This window comes from Garra rufa, chromosome 16 (assembly GCF_049309525.1).
Source record: "Garra rufa chromosome 16, GarRuf1.0, whole genome shotgun sequence".
Taxonomy (NCBI): domain Eukaryota; kingdom Metazoa; phylum Chordata; class Actinopteri; order Cypriniformes; family Cyprinidae; genus Garra; species Garra rufa.
The window spans coordinates 30,610,958-30,635,658 of NC_133376.1; the positions used below are offsets into that span (position 1 = coordinate 30,610,958).

Consider the following 24,701-nt stretch of genomic DNA (forward strand, 5'->3'; position numbering starts at 1 on the left):
ATAGCGATGCATCTGCGGAAGACCTTTATAGTCTTCCAGGATTCATATTTCATTTACAGTGTCCTTATGCTGTTAAATGTTTTTCTAAGGTATATTGCATATTAAGTAGGGAATTACATATTTTAGATTAAGAAATATGATTTTAAAGAATTTCAATAAGCCCAAATACACAAACTAAATCTCCTTAGACCAACCAAAATGTCACATATATTCTGTGTACCAGCCATGTTGTAATTTTCAAAAGTGAAGTAATCCACTTTGTGCGGCTGTGAGGACTTCCCCTCCTCGTCTGTGCTCTTTTTTTTCATAGGAGCTGTGTTGTGGGTGACTGCTGGGCATAATGCAATTTGGCGGCGTGATAAACCAGGAGAGATGAAGAGGAACGGTGGAGCAATCTGTGATGGTAATCTTGGCCTAAGACGACTCTTTTGCAGGGTGCTGAAATTGTGCATGGATTAAGCAGATGGTGGAATGTGAATCCATCTGATAGGATTAAACTTTGGTGCCTCCTCTGCCGCCATCTGTTCCCTTGCGCTGTATGCACGCGTACGCGCGCTCGCTCTTACACACATCTCGGATACGAGCACAATAGCTTTCTCTTCTACAAACTAACATTCTCCAGCCCTGCAGACACCTCTTTCCACCACAGTGCGTTTGTGACATGACCTTACGTATCGGTGCCCTCGCTTTACCCTCGTCTCCGCAGCCCAGAGCAATCAACACACATGCACGCCATATCTGACAGAACAGGCTCATTAGCTGGAGGGGAGTGGAAATGGTTTGAAGCTGACACAATAATGGACAAGAGTGGCTGAGCAGGGGTGAGAGAAGTGTAGCACGCTGTTGGTTATGAGAAGGCTATATTTTGTACTGATTTTTGTGGAAAAATTGACAGAATTCTATGGAATGGATTTAAATGTGATAAAATGTTAGATAGGGTGTGTGGTTTTGTAAATTGCCTACCGTAAATATAATAAAAATTCATATTTGATTAGTATTATGCATTGCTAAGAACTTCATTTGGACAACTTTCAAGGCAATTTTCTCAATATTTTGACTTTTTTGCACCCTCAGATTCCAGATTTGTATCTCAGCCAAATATTGTCCTGTCCTAACAAACCATACATTCATGAAAAGCTTATATATTTAGCTTTCAAGTGATGTATTTCATGTATTTTATTTGACCCTCATGACTGGTTTTGTGGTCCAGCGTCACATAATAGCTAAAATACTTAGGAATAGCTTTTTTTTTTACTCATCCTTAGGCCATCCAAGATATAGATGAGTTTGTGTCTTCAACAGAAAGTTTAACATTACATCACTAGCTCACCAACGAATCCACTGCAATGAATGGGTGCCATCAGAAAGAGAGTCCAAACAGCTGATAAAAACATCCACAAGTAATCTACATGACTCCTGTGCATTGATTAACATCTTATGAAGTGAAAAGCTGCATGTTTGTAAGAAAACAAATCTAGCCAAAATGTATGTTTATAATACATAATAACGCCTTCGCAGTGAAAAGTTCACCCTATGATGTTCATTCACATTTGTGACATTCACATATGTGTTTAAACATGCTGAATAAATAAGCTTTCCATTGATGTATTTTTTGTTAGGATAGGACAATATTTGGCCGAGATACAACAATTTGAAAATCTGGAATTTGAGGGTGCCAAAAAATTATCAAAATATTGAGAAAATGGCCATTAAAGTTGTCCAAGTTAGGATCTTAGCAATGCATATTACGAATTAAAAATTAAGTTTTAATATATTTACAGCAGGAAATGTACAAAATATCTTCATGGAACATGATCTTTACTTAATATCCTAATGATTTTTTTGCATAAAAGAAAAATTGATAATTTTGATACATACAATACATTATTGGCTATTGCTACAAATATACCCATGCTACTTAAGACTGGTTTCATGGTTAAGGGTCACATATGTTTTGAGTGACATATTGGTTTAAAGCAGTTTTGGATTGATCTGTGCATATTTCTTTCCTGTTTCAGACAAGACAACTTTTTTCACTGCAGAAAAGAATATTATGGATAGAGGACTTTTAGCCATAAGCAATAGTTTGAAACTAAAACATCTTGATGGATTTGTTTATTACAAACACAATTTCATTAATCAATGGACTGGGGTAGTGTGGATTACTTTGTGATGTTTTTATCAGCTGTTTGAACTCTCATTTTGACGGCACCTGTGCATCTATCGGTGATCAAGTGATGTAATGCTAAATCCGATGAAGAAACAAACACATGTACATTTCGGATGGCCTGAAGGTGAGCAAATTTTTAGCATTTTTTGTTTGTTTGGGTGAGCTATTTATTTAATAAGATCATTTACAAGGAGCAGAACACTCATTTTCAAGTGGAATTTAGTTACAAGATCTCTGTATTGGATTTTGCAGCTCTGACATTGTTCCTGCATTGCCCTCCAAGAAAAATACATCTATATGTGGACATCAGGATTTTATATTAGACATAATGAGGAATTACAACATAAGCCTGTCTGTCTCAGGAATTATCCTATACTTTCTTTTGTAAAAAGAGATGGAAAGATAAAAATCTCCACAATTTTTCAAATATGTCCAGGCTTTAGAAAACTGACTTTTTTAATCTTCTCAGTGCAGTGGAAAGTGTGCTTAAACACTGAAGACATCCCCAGGAGAATAGAGAGAACTTAATCATCATCAGCATCATCATCATCATCAAATCATCATCATTTAAATCCTCAGTTTCTCATCATAAATAGAGGTTAACAGTCCGACTGAAAAATATGTTCTTCTCTAGAATCATCCCGAACATAAATGAGAAAATGATTGGATTTGATTGCGGCTGAGGATCAAATCAGTGCTCAAATCATGTCCACATGTTATTAGACCGATTTAGGAGGGCCGCACTATAACCTGCAACACTAAAAGAGGACAGCAGATAAGGCCACACATCGTTCAGAAAATAAATGCCCGGTGCTTAATCCTTAGAGGTCTCGTAAAACACATGTTCAAACCTAAAGAGAACAGGCCACTTGGGGAATGCTGCGTTCACTGCTCTTTTCTTAGCCCTGGTGGATTGTTGGGGGATTGCTGCACTGCTACTGTTGGTATGCTGTTTGTCAGTCAAATGAAAGTCTGCTCAAAGTTAGCTCGGACCACCTGTAATATCTGGCATCGGTGTGACTTGTTGGTGACATTAAATCAGTGGCACACAGAGGTGCTGACTCAGAGTCATTATGAGTTGATTAAATGGTCATAGTTGTCTTGTAGCCAGTGGAGAGTCCAGAGTGTTTGTCTGTTTTAAAGCAGAATTATCTAAATATGCTTAAAGCAAGATTGACCAAAACGGCACAAGATAATATATCTTGAATTACTCTAATTTTTCTTACCCCACTGACATGTTTTAGAGCTGCAAAATGATTAGTTGTGATTAATTAATTCAAAATAAAAGTTGTGTGACCCTGTACCACAAAACATAAGGGTCAGTCTTTGAAATTGAGATTTATACGTTATCTAAAAGCTGAATAAATAAGTTTTCCATTCATGCATGGTTTGTTAGGGTAGGACAATATTTGGCAGAGATTTTGGATATATTTACAGTAGGAAATTTACAAAATATCTTCATGGAACATGACCTTTACTTAATATCCTCATGATTTTTTATGATGATTTATAATTTTGACCCATGCAATGTATTTTTGGCTATTGCTACAAATATACCCATGCTACTTAAGCCTGTATTTATTTATAAATATTTCTCCTTAATATATACATGTTTGTGTGTGTACGTATATACATAAAAATATACACAGTACACACACAAAGTATGTAAACATAAATTTTTTTATTTTAAACCGATTAATTGTGACTAATCGTTTTGCAGCTCTACATTTTTTTCTTGTTTTAAGCATACATCCCACAAAATTTTCTGACGTCTACACTTAAAACAAGAAAATACAGTTTGCCAACTGACTAAAAGTCACAGTTGTGTTACTTATTACAGTCTTATTATCCCCATCATATGCAGAAAATCATTATAGCACCTCAAAAATAAAGGTGCTTTAAAAATTCTTCAAGCAATGCCATAGAAGAACCATTTTTGGTTCCACAAAGATCCATTCAGTCAAAGGTTCTGTAAAGAACCATCTCTTTCTTACCTTGTTATAATCTGAAGAACCTTCTTTCACCACAAAGAACATTTTGTAAAACAGAAAGGTTCTTCAGATGTTAAATGTTTTTTATTGAACCATTTAGACAAAAATGGTTCTTCTATGGCATTATGAAGCACCTTTATTTTTAAGAGTGTAAAGTGGACTTCTCTGAACATTGTGGGCTGTGATGCTCAGATCCTTGTTTTGCCCTGATCATACAAGACTATCAAGTCAATCGAAGATGGTGGATGGTTCAGGAAACCTGAAATCACTATTTTTGCGATACTATTTGGCGACAGTAGTTGTAGAAATGGCAGACTTCAGCTTTAAGCTGTGTCTGTAAGTTTATAAGTTGACAAGAGAAGAATACAGCACTAGCCATGATGGACAAAAATATGTGCTAATGTAGCAAAACCATGAAACTACATTGAGTGTAACAAAGTGGCTTAGTTTTGCTAAATGGTGCTTGGGACTAGTTAGCTGTGTGAAAATAAAAGAGCTGGTTGTGTGAAGGAAATTTTCATCTTTTATTCCTGTTGTCTGTTTCTCTCATTTCTCTCGTTCTTTGTCAGTACGAAACAACTTGATGCGAAAAGTTTGTCTATTGATATGACAAACTTGTGTTCTTTATTTCTCAACAAACCGCACATAAACAAATACATTACGTACACTCACCGTGTTCCAGGTACGACGGAGTGCCTTCAGACGGGTCCAGCCTGCGAGCTCTGCGTCCATGTTTCGAGTTATTGTGTACAAACATGTTGTCAGACACAGCCAGGACGTGTCCGTCCACGCTGACCGTCGTAGACACCACCACCTGCAAGAGACGAATGATGACTGTACTTCACTTGACCCGCGAAGACACACTCTGTTCTTGTATACAAATTAATACGTAGCTCAAACAAACAGCTGAAGTGCCGGGGCAGTGCATACACACGGTATGCGTGTAAGTAACTGCTGACTGATAAATTGACGAACAGACACATTTCACCAGAGAGCCTGGAACAATGACAGCAGCTAACAGCTCTCACAGAGCTGAAGACATAGACTAGAGGTGTCCCACAGCAACTGAGGAGCCTCTTGATTTAAATGGCTCTCAGGCTTAGAGAGGTCTCTCAATCTCAAGAGAGGAAGAGGCTTGATGAGACTTGGCAAACACCGCTTACATTATCCCTGTTCTGGGCAGCCACTTCATTCGCTCAAAGCTTTCTTTCTCCCCCTCTTCTCCACATCCGTATCTCTTTATATGTTCTCTAGTACTCTTTATCTGTTAAGAAACCATTCATTGCGTCTTTGCAAAATTTACTACTACCTTTTTAGTGAAATGCATTGGGTTGTCAATTGAAAAAGTGTGTGTATTATATATATATATATATATATATATATATATATATATATATATATATATAGTCAAACCAAAAATTATTCAGACACCAGATATAGCTTTTTATATTTTTTACTAGTGGGTACAGGACACTATAGTTCATTTATGAAAGTGAGGATAGCAAAGTAAAGTAAATTGTGACATATTATACCTTAACATTCTTCATAGAGTGGACTACCAGTAAAACTGAAAACTCAACCAAAAATTTGATTTGACACTTTGACCTGACCATGTTTTCTTACATACCTTTCTATCAAAGATATCTGACATTATCAAGATGAATTTGTTCTGAAACAGTTTAACTCTTAAGTTCTTGTAATATTAACATTTTCTAAACTATAGTGAATAAACTGTGATAATGTGAGAAATTTTGAAGGTGTCTGAATAAACTTTGGTTTGACTGTATATATTCACAGATTTATTGTAAATGAAGTTGATTAATCACCAAGTATCATTTAAATATTTCAATTAAAAAATGTTAATCGATTGATACAGTATATTACATTTCATGTCATTTTAAACTATTTTAATGTTCATTAACTACTTATTTGTTGAGCACTATTTAAAATAGGAATGATTTTAAAGTTATTAATGGACATTTTTATAGTTTGACCATTTTAATAAGTTTAGCATATCCAATAACATATATGGTTAAAAATGCAATTTTGCCACTTTTGTTTAGAAATGTAAGCTGACCAAATGTTGTCCTACCTGAAATCGCCGCATGTCTCTTGGGTTCCCTGCATTCTTTAGGCAGTTCTGGTTGCATTTGAGGAAGAATTTCAGGAAAAACCTGGAAAATCACAGAAGAAGACGATTTATGAGGTAAGTCTGTTTTATCCTAGACTGTGGTGTGCTGCATTAACCTACTGCATCTACCTATTCTGTGCATTCATAACTAAATGTTTATCCACACACGCACACAATGAGAACCACACTGGTCTTAGAAATGAAGTTCAGACCATCTGTCAAGAACACAGAAACAGGTCTGTCAGATGAGTGAAGGAGAAGAAAGCAGGAGTGTGTTGTCTAGGCCAATTAAAGAGCACACAGACTCACAAAAATCAAATTCAGTGAGATTTCCTCATTAAGGAACTATTAAGTTTATCAACTATTATTCAGATTAAATCAGCAGCACAATGCACATACCCACTGTACTCAACTTCCTAGGGGAACGTCTAATATTGTGAATTTTACTGTGCCATTCATCAATCAAATTAATAATGTGAGTCAAATGATTTGTAAGTGTTTATTATTTACGTGTTTTAAAAATGTTTTTAATGTTGAATCCAGTGAGCTTGTCAGATCTTGTACGGCTGTGATTCAGTGTGTTTCCCTCCTTCTCTGTGGTCTGAAATCTACAATATTAATTAGCACAGCGGGGTTTCTCTCTTTTTTCTTCATTCATGGTTTTCCGGTTCACGGCACTGGTATAGTTAAGAACCCATCTCTGTCTGCAGCATCTATCCACTATTATATCTGCTGTCTGTCACTACTCACACAAATGCATTAACACTTAGTAGCCTGGTGATCACAGTTTGGGTTGTCATTGCTGGAGTCTTAACTTCTATAAATCCAATCATCTTACACTCAGCAACACATAGTTTTACTGAGCTGTCAAAAGTGGGACATACTATATATACTGCTAATGTTTTCTTACACACTACTATTCAAATTACCATTCTATATGGAGCAGGCTGATGGGTCGTTAATGCAAACCTATGATATTCACAGCATTAAACTATTTGGCACAAGCTAATTTGTTCATGTTGCATACGCAGCCAATGAGCTTGCTGCTTCACATTTAAATGGCTGGTTAGAATCCACTACAACATTTTGCAGCGTGCCTTTAGAGTTAAGGTCAGTCCAAAATTTTCGTATTCGCTATTTAATTTATTTATTCATATTCATCATCTTTTCCAAATCAAAATACTTGCTATGCATGTGAAAACACAGAAAATCAAACCTGATCCAAACTTTTTTATGACAGAAAAAAGTGGAGGCAGTGTGTAAACGTGATTGACACAACATGAGGTTATATTTAATAATATAATTAACATGCACAAATTTCGGATGAGAATCTCGGACTCAGTGTGCAAAGACCTTCACACTAAAACCCTCCACCTCCCCAGCTCCACCTGTGTGGATCTACTGGGGGTTAATATATGTGACCCTGGACCACAAAACCAGTCATAAGGTTAAATTTTACAAAACTGAGATGTATACCTCATATTAAAGCTCGATAAATAAGCTTTCTATTGATATATGGTTTGTTAGGATAGGACAACATTTGGCCGAGATACATTTATTTGAATATCTGGAATCTGAGGGAGCAAAAAAATCAAAATACTGAGAAAATCACCTTTAAAGTTCTCCAAATTAAGTTCTTAGAAATGCATATTACTAATCAAAAATTACATTTTGATATATTTATAATAGGAATTTTACAAAAAATCCCCATGGAACATGATCTTTACTTAATTTCCTAATGATTTTTTGGCATAAAAGAAAAAATCAATAATTTTGACCCATACCATGTATTTTTGGGTATTGCTACAAATATACCCCAGCGACTTAAGACTGGTTTTGTGGTCCAGGGTCACATATATGCTACTTATGCAATTTTTTAAAGGTGTGTTCACACTTGTCATGTTTGGTTTGATTCTGTTAGAGCGGTTCATTTGAGTAAGTGTGAACGCTGCCATCCAAACCCTGGTGCGCACCAAACAAGCCGACTGAGACTGCTAAAAAGATGTGTCTCGGTCTCATTTGTTTTTTTGGAATACATACATATGCAAATAAACACATAGGGCTGTTTTCAAAGGTTAAAGTGATTCACAAACAAAAAATATTGCATTTTTTAATGAAGTTAAGTTCTTTTAGGGATAGAGTTAGAGTTTGGGTTAAGGCTGTAGTAGCTTAAAGCAACAGAATCAATGGAAAGCCCCCACTGTGATAGGAAAACAAACGTGTGTGTGTATATGTGTGCAGCTGGCTTGTTAGTGCTAAAGGAATGTATGTTGCATAGTGTGTGTGTGCTGGCTGTGATTCCTCTAGGATAAAGCAGTCCAGGTCTTATCCTTTGCTCTTTAATCTACTGTTTGTGTCGCACGTCTAACATCTACACCATTTCACATCCATGCGTAACAATCCATTCATGCCTTTCTCATGCTTATGTGCCTTGTAGCATGTCAGATGGAAAATGCACACTGTATGCATGTGTATGGTATACAGTATACAGCATATGCAAATATATAAGGGATTGTGTTTGTAAATACATGGAACTGCGCACATAGATCACAATTGTATTTTGCAGTTAAGTGTGTATGTGTGTGTGTATTGATAAAAACATGTTTGTGTGTGTTATCCACTGTGTTGTTTGGGTAAACAGATTAGTGCTACAAACCTCGTCTATAATATCATTTAAGAGCTCTAAGCCGCAGCTTTCTTCCCCTCCTGCCACTGACCCTGTCTGAGCGCTCCTGACCTGTCCCTTATTCTTCCACGCTCTCGCTTTCCTTCTCTTCCTCTCGTTCCTGCTTTGTGTGGAGATAAGTCTGGGCTTAACCCCATCGCTGACATCACGTCTCATAGTCTTGCTAAATCCCCTGCAAAACCCTGGGTGCCCTCACTTTAGGAAGACATCCTTTGTCTTTCTTTCCCTCCGCTCTATGGATTTGTCCTTCTGGTCTCCTAACCGCACGCCACGTTCACATAAACACTCACTCATAGTTTTTAGAGCCCTCATCCACATGTGTAATGTGGATATAGTTTGACTTTGTCGACCCCGTAGCTCCATTAGCAATAGCGAGAGTACTCCGATGCCTGCCGAACAGGGAGGGGACATGTAATCACACGTGTAATGTTTAATAAAGTGCGCACCGTCCCCTCCGTAGGGCACTTCGGACAGGGACCTTATGCTTTTAGAAGAGATTGGACAGTACGTTGCAAATGGCGCGGCTAAGAGCACTTCAATTAGAGAGGGCTATTACCACAGTCAGCGTGAGGAAGAGGGCAACGCTCCAAGTGTCTGATGGGGAGGATGAGTTTAAGTCGGAGCACAGAGCCTGACCTGTCATACATACTGCTCTGCTTAATAACTCTTACATTGTACTTTTAGGCACATCAAACCGGCTGCTAATGAAACTGTAACTGAGATGGAAAGAGTAAAGATGAGAGAGTGGCTGCGCTCTGATTCACAGGGTTCCTATGCAGTGCTCATTGCTCTTTCACACTGAGCGGGATATATCTGTTAAAGTTCACTTCACTTGAGAATGCTGCAATGTCATCAAACACATAAGAGACATGAGCCGAGCAGATATACATCTACAACAGTCATTATTTAATGTTTTGGAATCTCTTCTGCTTACCAATCAAAAATACAGTAAAATCAGTAATTATCACAGCACAGAGGGAGGCAGAGACGGAGGTGAATGTATAAGATAAAAGGTAAGTTTATTAACAGGTTTGGTAAGTATATTGAAGCAGGTATAGAGGTAAGAGTTCTTATCTGAGATGTCCAGCGTTCAGGTAAGTAATTCCAACTATGGAACCAGGAAACCATAGAGTCCACGGGAAGAGCATGCAGGGATGTGATCGGTAGATCAGACAACGAGGAATGAATCTGTCCGGGTATATATAGGGGAGCTGATTGGATCCAGGTGAGTAATTAGTAATCAGGTGACAGTGAACGTGTGTGTGTCTTCAGGGGGCGTGGTTGGTGGATCTTGCTGTGGTAGAACTCTGACAGTAATATTGTGAAATATTATTACAATTTTAAATGAACTATTTTCTATCTTATTTATTCTAATATATGTTAAAATATATTTTATGTCTGTGAATTCAAAGCTGAATTTTCAGCATCATTACTCCAGTCTTTAGTGTCACATGATCCTTCAGAAATTATTGAAATACACTGAGTCAAAAGTTTTTGAACAGTAAGATTTTTAATGTTTTTTAAAGCAGTCTCTTCTGCTCACCATCCTGCATTTATTTGATCAAAGGTATGGCAAAAACAGTCAAATATTTTTACTGTTTAAAATAACTTTTCTATTTGAATATATTTTAAAATGTAATTTATTCCTGTGATTATATTTTGACAATATTATTCTGTGATTATCAATATTTAAATCACTAGAGGATTCTTTGACGAATAGAAAGATCCAAAGATCAGCATTCATCTAAAATAAAAAGCTTTTGTAACACTATACCATTTAAAAAAAGAAATTATAGAAATTATTTTATTTAGCAAGGATGTTTTGAATTGATCAAAAGTGATGATAAATACATTTATAATGTTACAAAAGATTTCTATTTCAGATAAAAGCTGATCTTCTGAATTTTCTATTCATCAAAGAAACTTGAGAAACTCAGCTGTTTTCAACAAAATAATAATAATAAATAATAATAAAAAATGTTTGAGCAGCAAATCACAATAAATTAGAATGATTTTGAAGGATTTTAAAATATTTTCAAATGGAAAACAGTTATTTTAAACAGTAAAAATATTTTTAATTTTTACTGTTTTAGCTGTACTTTGAATCAAACAAATGCAGACTTTTTATAAAAAAAATAAAAAATCTTACTGTTCAAAAACTTTTGACTGATAATGTATGGTGATCTGGTGCTCAAGAAACTTTTTTCTTATAATTATCAATGTTGAAAACAGTTGTGCTGATTATTTAACATTTAGATTTAGATTTTAATGTGTATATTTTTATGTATTTAAATAAATAACATTTTTCATAATCAAAAAGCCAAACATTTACAATACATGATGGTGTATTGCGTGATTTTATTTTAAAATTAGTATGTCTTCTTAAGTAATGTTTCTTATACCATGAACATGATGACATTACAATGGTCACATCTTTTACACTTTACACTTCCTGTGATGTGTTATATTGATATTGTTTCCTGTGCATTTTGCAGGAAAGATTTTAAAATACCCTATGAAGTTCACTTTGCAGTGCACTACTGAGCAACTGAAGCTTGCTATCAAGCTGTGAAGAGAGGTAAGAGTGAATGTCAGAGCAAAAAAAAGAAGGACAGCAATGAATTAAAGCAGCAGTCGAGGGGTGATAGGGTTGGTGTAGGCAGGGTTAATGTAATCCTCAACAAATTGACCTTTGACCTCAGTGTGTGTAGGGGTCACATCTGTCCGCTCAGCTCTGGCCTGTTAATTAACTCTCCTGCAGGCTCGCCCAACTTGGACGCTTAGCCGTTAAGCCATTTGCGTTATTCTCCTCAAATCTCACCCGAGGAATGATTCACAAAAGCGAAGCCCGTTTCACTAGACGTCAAATTAAAACCAAAACATTTACACAGAAAAGTGCTCATTACAATCAGACACCCACTCGAAGAGCGACGATGACAGAAAAATGCACTTTAATAAACGGAAGAGCGTTTGGGAAAGTCTCTGCAAGCCCTCATTGAGTTCGAGTCGCTCCTAAAAGCACATCAAATGAAATCAAATTGCCCCCCCAGTGTTTGCAGTGATACTTGTAGCCTAAGTCACTAGTGCTATTGATTTAAATGCATTTGACTGTAGCTGTGAGGGTGGTTTCAGATGAATGATAGCGGCGCACAGAGAGAGCGGCTGATCTGGAGTCAGCACTAACTGCGGCAGCATGGCATTAGAGCATGTGGCATGTGCGAGTATGGTATTACCCACACTCTCAGTAAATGAGACCAAGTCAACGGCACCAGCCATCAATTATTCAGAGGCTGAGATGGCAATTATGGCACTGAGCACAACCAACATGAATATTTTATGAAGGCTAACGCAGACCATAAGAGTGTGAGAGGGGGAGAGTGAGAGAAAGAGAATATAAATGTGTCCATTTCTGGGAGACACAGCCGATGCCAGTTCTTGCCATGGAGCGACACTCAAAGTGCCATTCGCTATGGCATGATATCTTTCTTCATCCGCTCTCTCCTCACCTTACACCATCTTATCTTCATTGCCATCTCCCAGAATGCCTCGGTGAGACAGCGGCATGGGCTGTCTTAATGGGAGCAGGGGCAGATGTCCTCTCAAGGCAGCTCTCCATTACCTCTACTGTGTGGGCATGATAGGAATGTTGCAGTTGTTTAAAACACAGAGTTTGAGTTGTGGCTAATTGAGTAAGGCGACACCATGTTGACGAGTGATAGGCTAATCTTCTGAGCGGCCGTGTTAAAGCCGGGCGGCCCTGTAACTCGCTGTTTGTCATTCGCTCTCTCTCTCCCTTAGCCCCCCTTTAGAAAAACACATTGCTCATGCTTTGAAAATACACATGTGCATCGGTTAGCCTCTCTCCTGAACGCTCTCTAATACACTCATAATTCCTTCAAGACCAGATACTGCGAATAAAATAATAATAACGCGAGTAGAACAATCCGACAGCTACAACAAGTCTAACCTTCCCCTCTTTTACGCCTTCAGGCAAGCCGAGACCAGTAGGCATGTTGTGCTGACAGCTCTAAAATTGCTTACAATACACATCTCCAAAAGATCTGTCCCAGGCAAAAAAAAAAAAAAAGAAAAAAAAGAAATATCACCGGCTTGCTTAGCTGGTCTTTCAGATGTCTTATTTTTCCCTCCTCCCTCCATTTATTATGGCTGGATTTCTGCACTGGCCTGCGAGTTTGGTGCCAAATGCAACCGAAGAACTATTTCAGAAAGAAAGAGAGAGAAAGAAGAAACGGCAAGCGAGCAAAGAGAAATCTGTTATCATAACATGAGAGCAGAAGAATTCGCACTCTGTCTTCTATTGTCTACAAATGTTTCCTCGGAGTGAAAGCATTATTTATTTTTAGTCCTATTTAGTTGAACTTGTGTGGACAGTTTTGGTTCACAGAATGCATTTATTTATTAAAAACCTCTAATCTGTCATGTGCTGTATATTAAAGGTGCACTGTTAATTTGTTATACTATATATATATATGTGACTTTGAACCACAAAACCAGTCATAAGTAGCACGGGTATATTTGTAGCAATAGCCAAAAATATACTGCATGGGTTGAAATCATCCATTTTTCTATTATGCCAAAAATCATGTTCCGTAAAGATATTTTGTTAATTTCCCACCATAAATGTATCAAAACTTAATTTTTGATTAGTAATATGCATTGATAAGAACTTCACTCAGACAACTTTAAAGGAGAAGTTTAATTCCAGAACAATTTTTTTTTCTTGTCATCCAAGATGTTCATTTCTTTCTTTCTTCAGTCGCAAATAAATTATGTTTTTTGAGGAAAACATTTCAGGATTTTTCTCCATATAGTGGACTTCTATGGTGCCCCGAGTTTGAACTTCCAAAATGCAGTTTGAATTTAGCTTCAAACGATCACAAATGCTGTTGTAAACGATCCCAGCCGAGGAAGAAGGGTCTTATCCAGCGAAACGATCAGTTATGAAAAAAAACAATTACAATTTATATACTTTTTAACCTTAAACGCTCGTCTTGTCTTGCTCTGGCTAAACTCAGTTTTTTCCGGTTCAAGACAGTTAGGGTATGTCGAAAAACTCCCATCTCATTTTCTCCCTCAACTTCAAAATCGTCCTACATTGCTGTTTTTTCTTTTTTGTTAAGGGTGTTTGATCTTCTTTGCTTGTTCATTTTGCAAACACTGGGTTGGTACTTCTGCAGCGATGTAGGATGATTTTGACATGATTTTTGAAGTTGACGGAGAAAATAAGATGGGAGTTTTTCAACTGACCCTAACTGTTTTGAACCAGAGATGCACAGACAACTCATGCACATCGCAGAAAGAGACAAGACAAGCATTTGAGGTTAAAAAGTATATAAATTGTAATTTAAAAAACAAAACAAAAAACGGATTGTTTCACTAGATAAGACCCTTTTTCCTCGGCTGGGAACATTTACAGACACATTTGGGATCATTTGAAGCTGCATTTAAACTGCATTTTGGAAGTTCAAACTCGGGGCACCATAGAAGTCCACTGTATGGATAAAAATCTTGAAATGTTTTCCTCAAAAAAACATATTTCTTTTTACAAATGAAGAAAGAAAGACATGAACATCTTGGATGACAAGGGGGTGAGTACACTATCTGTAAATTTGTGCTCTTCTTTAAAGACGATTTTCTCAATATTTTGATTTTTTTGCACCCTCAAATTCCACATTTTTCAAATATTGTCCTAACCTATCAAACCATACATCAACATTCAGCTTTCAGATGATGTATAAATCTATATCTATATCTATATGACTGGTTTTGTGGTCCAGGGTCAAATACTCAAATCCTAAATACTAAATTTGTTACAAACATTCAATATATGAATTCAAATGGATGGTTTCCACAAAAATAGTAAGTAGCACAATTGTCTTCAGCATTGATAATAATGTTTCTTAAGCAGCATATTAGATTGATTTCTGAAGGATAATGTGACACTGAAGACTGGAGTAATGATGCTGAAAATTCATCTTTGCCATCATAGGAATGAATTATATCAATATTTAAACAGAAAACAATTATTTAGATTATAATATTTAACCAGTGGAGTATAAGAGTCATGGCTGACTGAATAGCACATTTGTGCAATGGCATCCTGTGGCATTGCATTTGCATTATGCTGCATCCATGCCACTAGTTGTCAGTATAAGTCCAAGACGACCATTAGCCAGCTAAACAATAAAAAAGTAGTATCATAGTATATTGTATGCTCACTCCAAAGGGTACAATTATTAACCGCTTTGAATTGCTGCATTTCCTCTCTCTGACAATCCACTGCCGTCTTATGTCATTACCTCATGGGCTATGTCGTTTTAAGAGCGATGCATGCAAGACACACTCTCTGCGAAATAACAACAAAGAGTTGAGTGAGACAGAACGAGTGAGCGAGAGACAATCAACGTGAAAGAGGAGAGCGAGGAGAGAAATTTCACATCAGACAGCGGGACCAGACCCAGGAGACGAGTGCAGTGCAGACGGGAGAATTATTTTACATAATAAATGCTTCAAATTCAAGCCTGTAATTGATAGCTGAAGCCAGGCAACGATGTGCAGCCACCACACATGGGTTTTGGGCAGCTGTCAATCAAACGCTGCCACTGGAGGAGGGATAATGATTGTCATATGACAACTGCCTGATTTAATGTAATCATCGCAGCTAAAGCTATTGTTTACAAGTGCCACTGGAGGTGTGCGAGCGAGCAAGACCAGCGGTAGGTTGTACAGCAGTCGATGGCGTAATAAGTCAAACTTGAGTTCGCTAAGGGAGAGTACTCTCAGTTTGCAGCTGTTTCGTCTATTTTCTGCTAAGATTTACACATCAGACCTTTCCGTCTCTGGCTTAACGCCTGTAATTGACTAATTCAGCACAAATGACCTCAGTTTTAGCTAATCATACAGAAAGCTATGGACAAACAGATATATTTTCTGTAAACAGCCTCTGTGCTGTGGCCGTGTACACAAGCCACAAATTAATTGCACCGCTCAGAGGGAAATACAAGATCCCACACACGCAATGTGAACTACACAAATAGGTGGAAAGTGTAAAAAGTATAATAAATTGATTCTGTTGTGCATAATTTACATATCTTAAACTAAATGTACAAGAAAAGTGAGAAAGGGGGAGTGGGAGAGAGATACAGAGAGAGAAAGACCTCCTGTATATTTCAGAGGCTGTAGGCAAACACCTCAATAATTCATGATGGAGAGATTGATTTTTTTCCTTTGGCGAGAGGCAGCAGATGTGGCAGGGATGAAGGAAGGGAGGGATGGATGGAGGGAGGAAGGGTGGGAATGGAGGGGTGGTGGAGGGACAGCGCAGGCCTGAGGGTTAGCAGCCAGTGGGATCATTAGACCGCCTGCTTTTTGTGTGAAGACTGGAGCTTTACAGCACACTGTTACTCACTGCCACAGGGCTCAAACAAACCAGCCTGAGTAATACTCAGTTACTCACACATCCCTAAATTCCCTAAAAAAAAAAAACACCGGAATAGAAGGATGCAGCCAGATTTACCTTAAAGAAATATTTAAATTTAATATTATTAGTAAAAAAAAATAAAAAAAATGATATCTGGTGTCTGAATAATTTTTGGTTTGACTGTAGATGTAGATAGAATTTTTTTTGTATTTAAAATTTATACTCTCGCCTCTAGCAACAGCAAATCAGCAAAAATGCTTTGACATAAACTAAACCATGCCCATAAAGTGACTTTTACACCATTCTAAAATTTAGCTGTCCAACACTGATAATGACTTTGCAGAAAACGTAGGACTAGTCTCTTAAAGATGGAAATGTGTAGCATGGAAGAGGAGGAGCTCAGTGGGTCAAGCTAGAGCAGGATGGCACTCGTTTACTGTGCTTTGATACAGAAATGATGAGGTTAGGAAAAAAGAGCAGAGCAGAGAGAAATGTAAAGGAGGGAGTTGGTTCCCCCTCGCGTGTCTGATGGAATCAACCCTTCGTGGGTGTGACGGGACGGCAGGTAAGGCTTTGAGAGCGAGCGACATCCTTTTGTCATCGCCTGCTCTCACAAATAATTCATGGCATCAGAGGGAAGGGGAGCGAGGGAGGCGTATTGACAGCTACCACTTCTACTTGCCTTCACCTGTCTTATCCAGTCACCTGCAGATGGGACGCAAAGGACAGAGGGACCTTTTTACGGCGACCGAGTGCGCAGCCTTTCTCTTCCACTGACCTAATTAGAGCTCACTCGCTCCCTGTCTCTGTCTCCTCTTATCCGGCATGTCCCACTAAAACCTAATCGCTCTTTTAACCCACAACAAAGGGGTCCGTGCTAGATTTTACCAGTTGAAAAATGGCAGTGCCTACAGGAGGCCTTGCAAAAGTGCAATTGGGGAAAATTAAAATCAAACTCAGATACTATGTTTTCAAAATCAATTTAACTGTTAATTATGTCAATTTATTCAATTTATCTTTATTTTTTTTGTATCTTTTTCCTGAGTAATGAATGAGTCTCCTCAGAAACCCATAGAAAACGGGGTAAAAAAGATAGACTGAACTGAAACTTGTAAAGCGCCATTCCAGTCGGACGAGACTTTCACGTTCAGAAAAAGGTGTACACACTCTTAAAAATAAGGGTTCCGAACAGGTGTTTTTGCAGTGATAGAAGAACCATTTTTGGTTCCCCAAAAAACCTTTCCATGAACAGTTCTTAAAAGAACCATTTTGAAGAACATTTTAAAGATCTAAAGAACCTTTTTTGCATTTGAAAGGTTTCATGGATGTTCAAGGTCCTTCATAGAACCATTGATGCCAATAAAGAGCCTTTATTTTTAAGAGTGTGCTCTGAAAAATAATGGTTCTTTTTTGGCTTTGGTTCCTTGAAGAACCTTTAGCGTTCATGGACCTTCTTAAAAATGAAGGTTCCAAAATGAAGATTTCACAATAGTGCCGTAGAAGAACCATTTTGGGTTCTGCAAAGAACCGTTCAGTAAACAGTTCTCAAAAGAACAATTTTTTCTTGGTGTACAATCTTAAAAATAAAGGTTCCAAAAGGGGTATTTCCAGTGTTGCCACAGGAGAACCATTTTTGGTACCCCAAAGAACCTTTCAGTGAACAGTTCTTAAAAGAACCATTTAAAAAACCTAAAGAACCTTTTTTGACTATAAAGAACCTTTTCTGCATTTGAGAGGTTTCAATGGATGTTCAAGGTTCTTCATGGAATCATCAATGCCAATAAAGAACCTTTATTTTTTAGAGTGTAAAGAACATTTACAGAACCTTAATTCACTATGAAGAACTTTCTGTCCAATGAGGATCCATGGATGTTAAGGCTTCATGAAACCGAAGATGCCAATAAAAAAACCTTTATTTGTAATAGTCAGATTCCATATATTGGAAAAATGTTCTTCACATTATGAAATAATGGTTCCTTTGGGAACTGTTGGAGTTTCTTTTAAGTACCCAAAATGGTTCTTCTGTAACGTTCTGTTCCTTTTTTTAATAGTACTGTATTCAAAAGACTGAGCAGGAGAAAAAGAGATGTGGAAAAGTGGGATGTGCGACCCTATTAGTGCTCTTGAGCGCTTATATCAGTGGGTGACTGTGAGGTGGAGTGTCTCTGCCGCCTGGTAATCTGCTACTGATAATTTATTATTTACATTATATTAGACAACGTCGCGCAGTCAGACGGAAGCGCTACAAAACTGCAGCATATTGATTTTAACAGCGAGCTGTCTGCAGCGATTTGTGGCGGCACAGGGGCTTGTCTCCGAGTGCCAGCCTCGCAGGATCACAGGGACAGGATGCCACTGTGCTACATGCTAATGCGCACTTTAAACATTTAACACTAGGAGGTGCTGTAATTGCTCTGACAGCTGACAGGTGACCAGCAGAGTGTAACACACACTGCTGTCTTTCCCCTCCTCCCACCTACAGCATCTCTTCCTCACTAGTCTCTTTGGGTTGAACCCTGCTCTCTCAATCTCTCCGGAAAAGCAGGGATGAACGTTGTGCTTCTCCATTCTGCCTGAATGCAGTGGCTAATTAGAAGAGGAGGATTATGGGCTACGAGATAAGAGGAGGAGTTTTTCACTGGTCCGAGATAGATAGTGTCCGCCGTAGCGCGCTGGAGGTGCCGTCACCTTTTCATTAGCATCTCGGTTAATTACTGGTTCCGGGCTGTTTGGAGTTAGCATCATTAGCCCGATAGTGCTGGAAATATTAGTACAGCAAATTGGTGTGGTTTTCAATTGGGTTAAACGGGAAAACATTCACCCTTCATATAAAGAGGGTTGAGGTTTATTAAATTAGCCTCCTGCAAATGAGTACAGTTTGCCCTATCATGCCTCCCAGCACAAATTTACCAAAATAATTACACAGCCGGGCTGCGGATGCAGTCATATTTTAATAATCTCACTTTCTCGCTTTCATTAAATTAAGATGGGGTTTATGTGTCACTTTGGTACAATTAAACACACAATCACAACCTGAGAAAAGCGAGAACATCAAAGCAGTAATAACTTTTAAATAATCCCTGTAGCGACCAAAATTATTACACCAGATATAATAAACATCTTGGTAATTGCCAGCAGTACGGCATCCTCAGTGGGACATTTTTTTGATCTGCGGTACGAGCCGCGTCAAGATAAAACTACAGAGTGCGGAGAGGAGGGGCCAGAAGGAGCCGAGAGACAAGAGCTCTAATTATAAGAACATGAAACACTTCCTAAATAGCTACTAAATGAGGAAACCAAATGAGTCTGGTGATATTACAGTTTAAAATACACTTTAGACAAGTTGGCCTGGTTAAAAGAAACTTTCAAAGACACAAATGCAACCATAATCAGCAGTAAAAAAAGGAAAATAATGGACTTGCTGGGTTGACTTATTTTGTTTACGAATATATTTAACCCTCTTGGGTCTGAGGTGATTTTGGGGCCCTTGAGATGTCTAGGGACAACTGAGTGACTCATATGCAATTATTACTGAAGGTTTAGATGCTCACTGATGCTTAAGAGCTGGGGGTGTAAACTTTTGAACAGAATGAGGATGTGTCCATTTTTCTTATTTTGCCTAAATCTTTTTTCTTATTTTTCATTTAGAACTGTTCTTCAGAGACCACAACATAGTTACATGTTTTCCAGAAGACAAAATAAGTCAAATTTACTCTGATCATCAAACTTAAAAAGTTTTCACTCCCTGGCTCTTAATACATATTTTTTCCATCTGGAGCATCAGTGAGCTTTTGAATCTTGCATATGTTGCATATGAGTCCCTGAGTTGTCCTCAGTGTAAAAAGATGGATCTTAAAATCATACAGTCATTGTTGGAAAGGGTTCAAATATACAAAAATGCTGGAAAACCAAAAAAATTGTGGGACCTGAAGGATTTTTCTGAAGAACAGAAGGCAGTTTAACTGCTCAGGACAAACAAGGGACTCATGAACAATCTATCACTAAAAAAACAAAAAAACAAAAAAAAACAAACAGCTGTGGATCATTCAGGTAACAACACTGTAACAACTATTATTTTGTCATGTAGTTTATATGTAAACATCTTTTATGTGAAATATTGTATTCAGGTCAGTACTAAATAAGCAATAACATGCATTTTGTATGATCCCTCTTATTTTGGTAAAATAATTACCGTTTTACAGATTCTGAAAGGATGATTTTATTTTATTTTTTCAGAAAGGATGCATTAAATTAATCAAAAGGGACAATAAAGACATTTATAAATTATGTTCTTCTGAACTTTCTATTTGTCAAATAATCCTGGAAAAACATCACGGTTATTAAGCAACAATGCAAGAAATATTTCTTGAGCACCAAATCAGCATATTATAATTTTGAAGGATCATGTGAGACTGATTCAGCTTTTCCATCACAGGAATAAGTTACATTTTAAAATATATTAAAACTGAAAATACAGTTATTGTAATAATTTTACATTTTTGACCATATCAATTCAGCCTAGCTGAGACATTAAAGAAACAATCTTAACAATCTCAAACTTTTTAAATAGTGGTGTAACAGCTCTGATAATCATGTGAGCAAGACAGATCTTGAAGCTCTCCTGTAGGGAGTCCCTTAAGTGCCCCATGTGCCCTTTAGTATTTGACTCCTAGCTGTGATCTGTGTGCAAGATCCTTGATAGCTTACATCTATTTTACATATCAACCATAGCTGTAATAACAGAATATGATAAACTCACTTATAATCTTTCAGCAAGTCCATAACATCAATAGGATTAATAGAGCATGTCGTGTGTCACTGGAGGTGCAGTGCACTAAAAACCTTATCTGATCCATATTAATGGCCCTTGAAGAATGGAGTTAACCTGTGGGATCCATCCTTCTCACCTCTCAATTAAAAGCTTCCCTCCCTGCTCCCTCCCAAGCACACATACACAAGACTCAAGTGGTGCTCCATCTCTATTACCCAGAAGGCATTAGCCAGTCTGTTTCTTTATCCAATCAGATGGAGGTTCTATTCTCTTCACTTCCCTGCCCAGTTCCTTTTTTGTTCCCCTCTGACAGTCTGTATAAATAGCTCGGGATGAAGTCATTCCTCAAGCACTGCTGGCAGGCCCTTTCATTATTTACACTATTTACTTCAGGGGGGAAGTCACGGCTTGCCGTCAGATTTATCTGTCTGAGAAATGAGCTCCGCTATGCAGATCATCTCCGGAACAAAAGCGACGCGCCGGCGTGTTGCGCTGCCACACTAATTTGGTTCATGAAGTGTGTAACACAGTCCTCTTTGGCAGGGGGGCTTCATTTGTCTCTGACTTTATTAAACTAATATATAACAATCTTCTCCACGCTCAAAGCTCCGGCGCACGGGCTGCGCTGCCTGAGCCGAGCGCAACACTGAGTAGAGCTGCTACAGGAAGTTAGTAACTGCTAGTGAACTCTTACATCAAAACGGATGTCAAAACAATAATAGAGGTGTTACTCGGTTTAAATTTATCAGGTCTATTTACTCAATTTTAAAAACTATATTTAATTATGATATAAATATTAAATACACTAGAGTTCAAAGTGTTGTACTATTTTGAATGCCTTTAAAAGAAGGCTCACCAAGGCTGTCTTTATTTGAGTACAATTTATTTGATATTTTTCAGTCTTTAGTGTCACATGATCCTTCATAAATCATTGTAATGTCCTGATTATCAATGTTGGAAACAGCGCTGCTTAATAATTTGTGAAAACGGTGATACATTTTTATATAGAAATAGAACATTTTTTGTAACAATGTGAATGTTTTTACTATAACTTTTGATCAATTTAATGCATCCTTGCAGAATGAAAGTATTAATTTTTTTCTTTCAAATAACTAACTGTACTAACTATATCTAACTGAATGAATGAATCTGCCTCCAAACCTTTTAACAGCAGTGTAAATAAATAGTCTATTAATGACAAATGTGACCACAAAACCAGTCATAAAGGTCTTTTTATTGATATTTAATTCATTTTAATATTTTTATTTTTATTATTTAATTTTATTTAATCTGAAAGCTAAATAAATATGTTTTCCATTGATGTATGGTTCGTTAGGATATGACAATATTTGTCCAAGATACAACTATTTGAAAATCTGGAATCTGAGGGTGCAAAAAAATTTATATTGAAAAAAAATTGCCTTTAAAATTGTCCAAATGAAGTTTTGTAGCAATGCATATTACTAATCAAAAATTACAGTTTGATATATTTATGGCAGGAAATTTACTAAATATCTTCATGGAACATGACCTTTTCTTAATATCTTAATGAATTTTGGCATTAAAAAATCTATAATTTTGACCCATTGTTGGCTATTGCTATATACCAGCGTTATTTATGACAGGTTTTGTGGTCCAGGATCACAAATTAAGAAATCAATTATTTTTTATTTTTTAAACTTTTCTTTTACAATTATGAAAATTACAAAAATATTAAATATTATAATATTAAACAATATATAATATTCGATTCAGTTTATTTCTATAGTTAATTTATATAATGCTTTTTTAATACATATTTTTCCAAAGCAACTTCCCAAAGAATAGCAGAATCCTCCAGTGACCAAACCAAAGCGACTGTGACAAGCAAAAACTCCTTAAGATCTTCAAGCAGATGAAGAACAAACCTTGAGAGGAACCAGGACTCAGCTGGAGGCTGGCACATGTTTAAACAAATTTATGGGTGCACATATACATAAATGCTAATGTAAACTGATGCAATCCATTTGAGCAGAATTGAATTATTGAATTGAATATTCTGAACTACACATAACAAATACATTTATTTTGGAAACATTTTTGTCACTTATATTGACAGTGTCACCCTAGTCCTAAATATTTTCTGAACCCAGTCTATAATCTTCCAAGAAACATTATCATATCCACATTTTGAGTTCACTAAATCTTCTGAAGCACGAAGAGGAAAAAAGCGTGGGAACTCTACAGCGCATGTGAAAGTGATGTGTGTCAAGAGAAGAACAATAATCAGACGGATGTATCTATCATCACAAGGTAGTCTCAGATCCTGCTTCCCCCCGCTGTTGGGCTGAACCCTGGGGAGGGTGTTAATTCAAACCACATGTTCGGCTTTCAGCTGCCACTCCAGTGGCTGCAACCTACAGCTCCTTCGTTTGCTGGTGGAGCTCTGATTTTGGGGGACTCCTCGGCACCTCTAAAGTCGAAGTTTCACACGAAAAAATATATCTGGTTTTCCTGATAAAATCTCTTTCAGCTTGTGCTTTGTGCCTTGATACCCTCCTCCGCTTTTTTTTTTCTGTATGTGTGTGTGTGTTGAGGGGAACGTTACCTGAATTCAGAGGGCACAGGCCATGCATCACTGACACTTCATCTCAGCCTGACTGCCTTGTTTCCGTACTGACCCCTTTCCCCTAGCTGCCGTGCGGTATTATTTAAGGAGATTTATGAGGCGGTGTCCCGTGCCAGGAGCTACGGAGGCAGACGCCTCGGGGGCCGAGGCACAACGAGGGGGGCCCATTAATAACCTGCAGCCAGTCTGGACTGTGGAGACTTAGGTTCCTCCCCCTTTCGAGTGACCGTAGGCTAGCAGGCAGCGTTCGGTACCTGAGTCCCACACACGGAGGTGGGGTAACGGATCTGGCAGGCACAAGGGCCCCTGCCGAGGAGCTCCGCAGAGCAGCCGCTTGTGATGGATGGGAGGAGGCAGATGCTATCTGAGCTCGGGCCATCTGTAAGAGCTCAGAGTAACAGTGGGGTCACTGACAGTCAGCGCGGGAGAGAGAAAAAGGGGCGAGCCGGCCTAGTGTGTAGGATCACGTTAGGCACGTGTACCGGGCGGAAGGTGCGAGAGGGCATGTTGGCATGCTAATGCCTTGTGAGAAAGTCAGACCGGGTCTCTGTACTCACAAAGAGGGCAGCGTGTACTTTGTCACTGAGGACAGCCACACACACATTTCTTCATGTCACACATGCTCAGACAGGCTGCCATTCGGTATCGGGAAAAATACAGGAGGATGACACCAAATCTGATGTGAAAGTGGTAAGAAAGACTGCACTGAGAGAGAGTATACTGAACTGTATAGTAAGTCGGTGTGGCTGCATGTGACATGAGCGTGTAGCTGTCAACGGCTCCGCTGAGAGACTGGCATGAAAACACCTTCCATGTTAGCCCATGTCTATTTAAAAAGCAATGTTTTATTCAGCCACAACATCTCATTGCACTGAAAAATTTATCAGTCCGTGCTTTCTGTCT

General features: G+C 37.9%; 1 protein-coding gene across 3 annotated transcripts in view; it reads right to left on the minus strand.

Moving 5' to 3' along the window:
• ebf1a (EBF transcription factor 1a) overlaps positions 1–24,701 on the minus strand; it is a 178,375-nt gene that overhangs the window by 55,800 nt on the left and 97,874 nt on the right. For all 3 annotated transcript variants that reach the window (XM_073820000.1, XM_073819999.1, XM_073819998.1), the window contains 2 exons: positions 6,254–6,335; positions 4,834–4,975 (listed from right to left, as the gene is read on the minus strand). In XM_073820000.1, the coding sequence (XP_073676101.1) occupies positions 4,834–4,975; positions 6,254–6,335 (224 nt within the window). The remainder of the gene's footprint in view (positions 1–4,833; positions 4,976–6,253; positions 6,336–24,701) is intronic.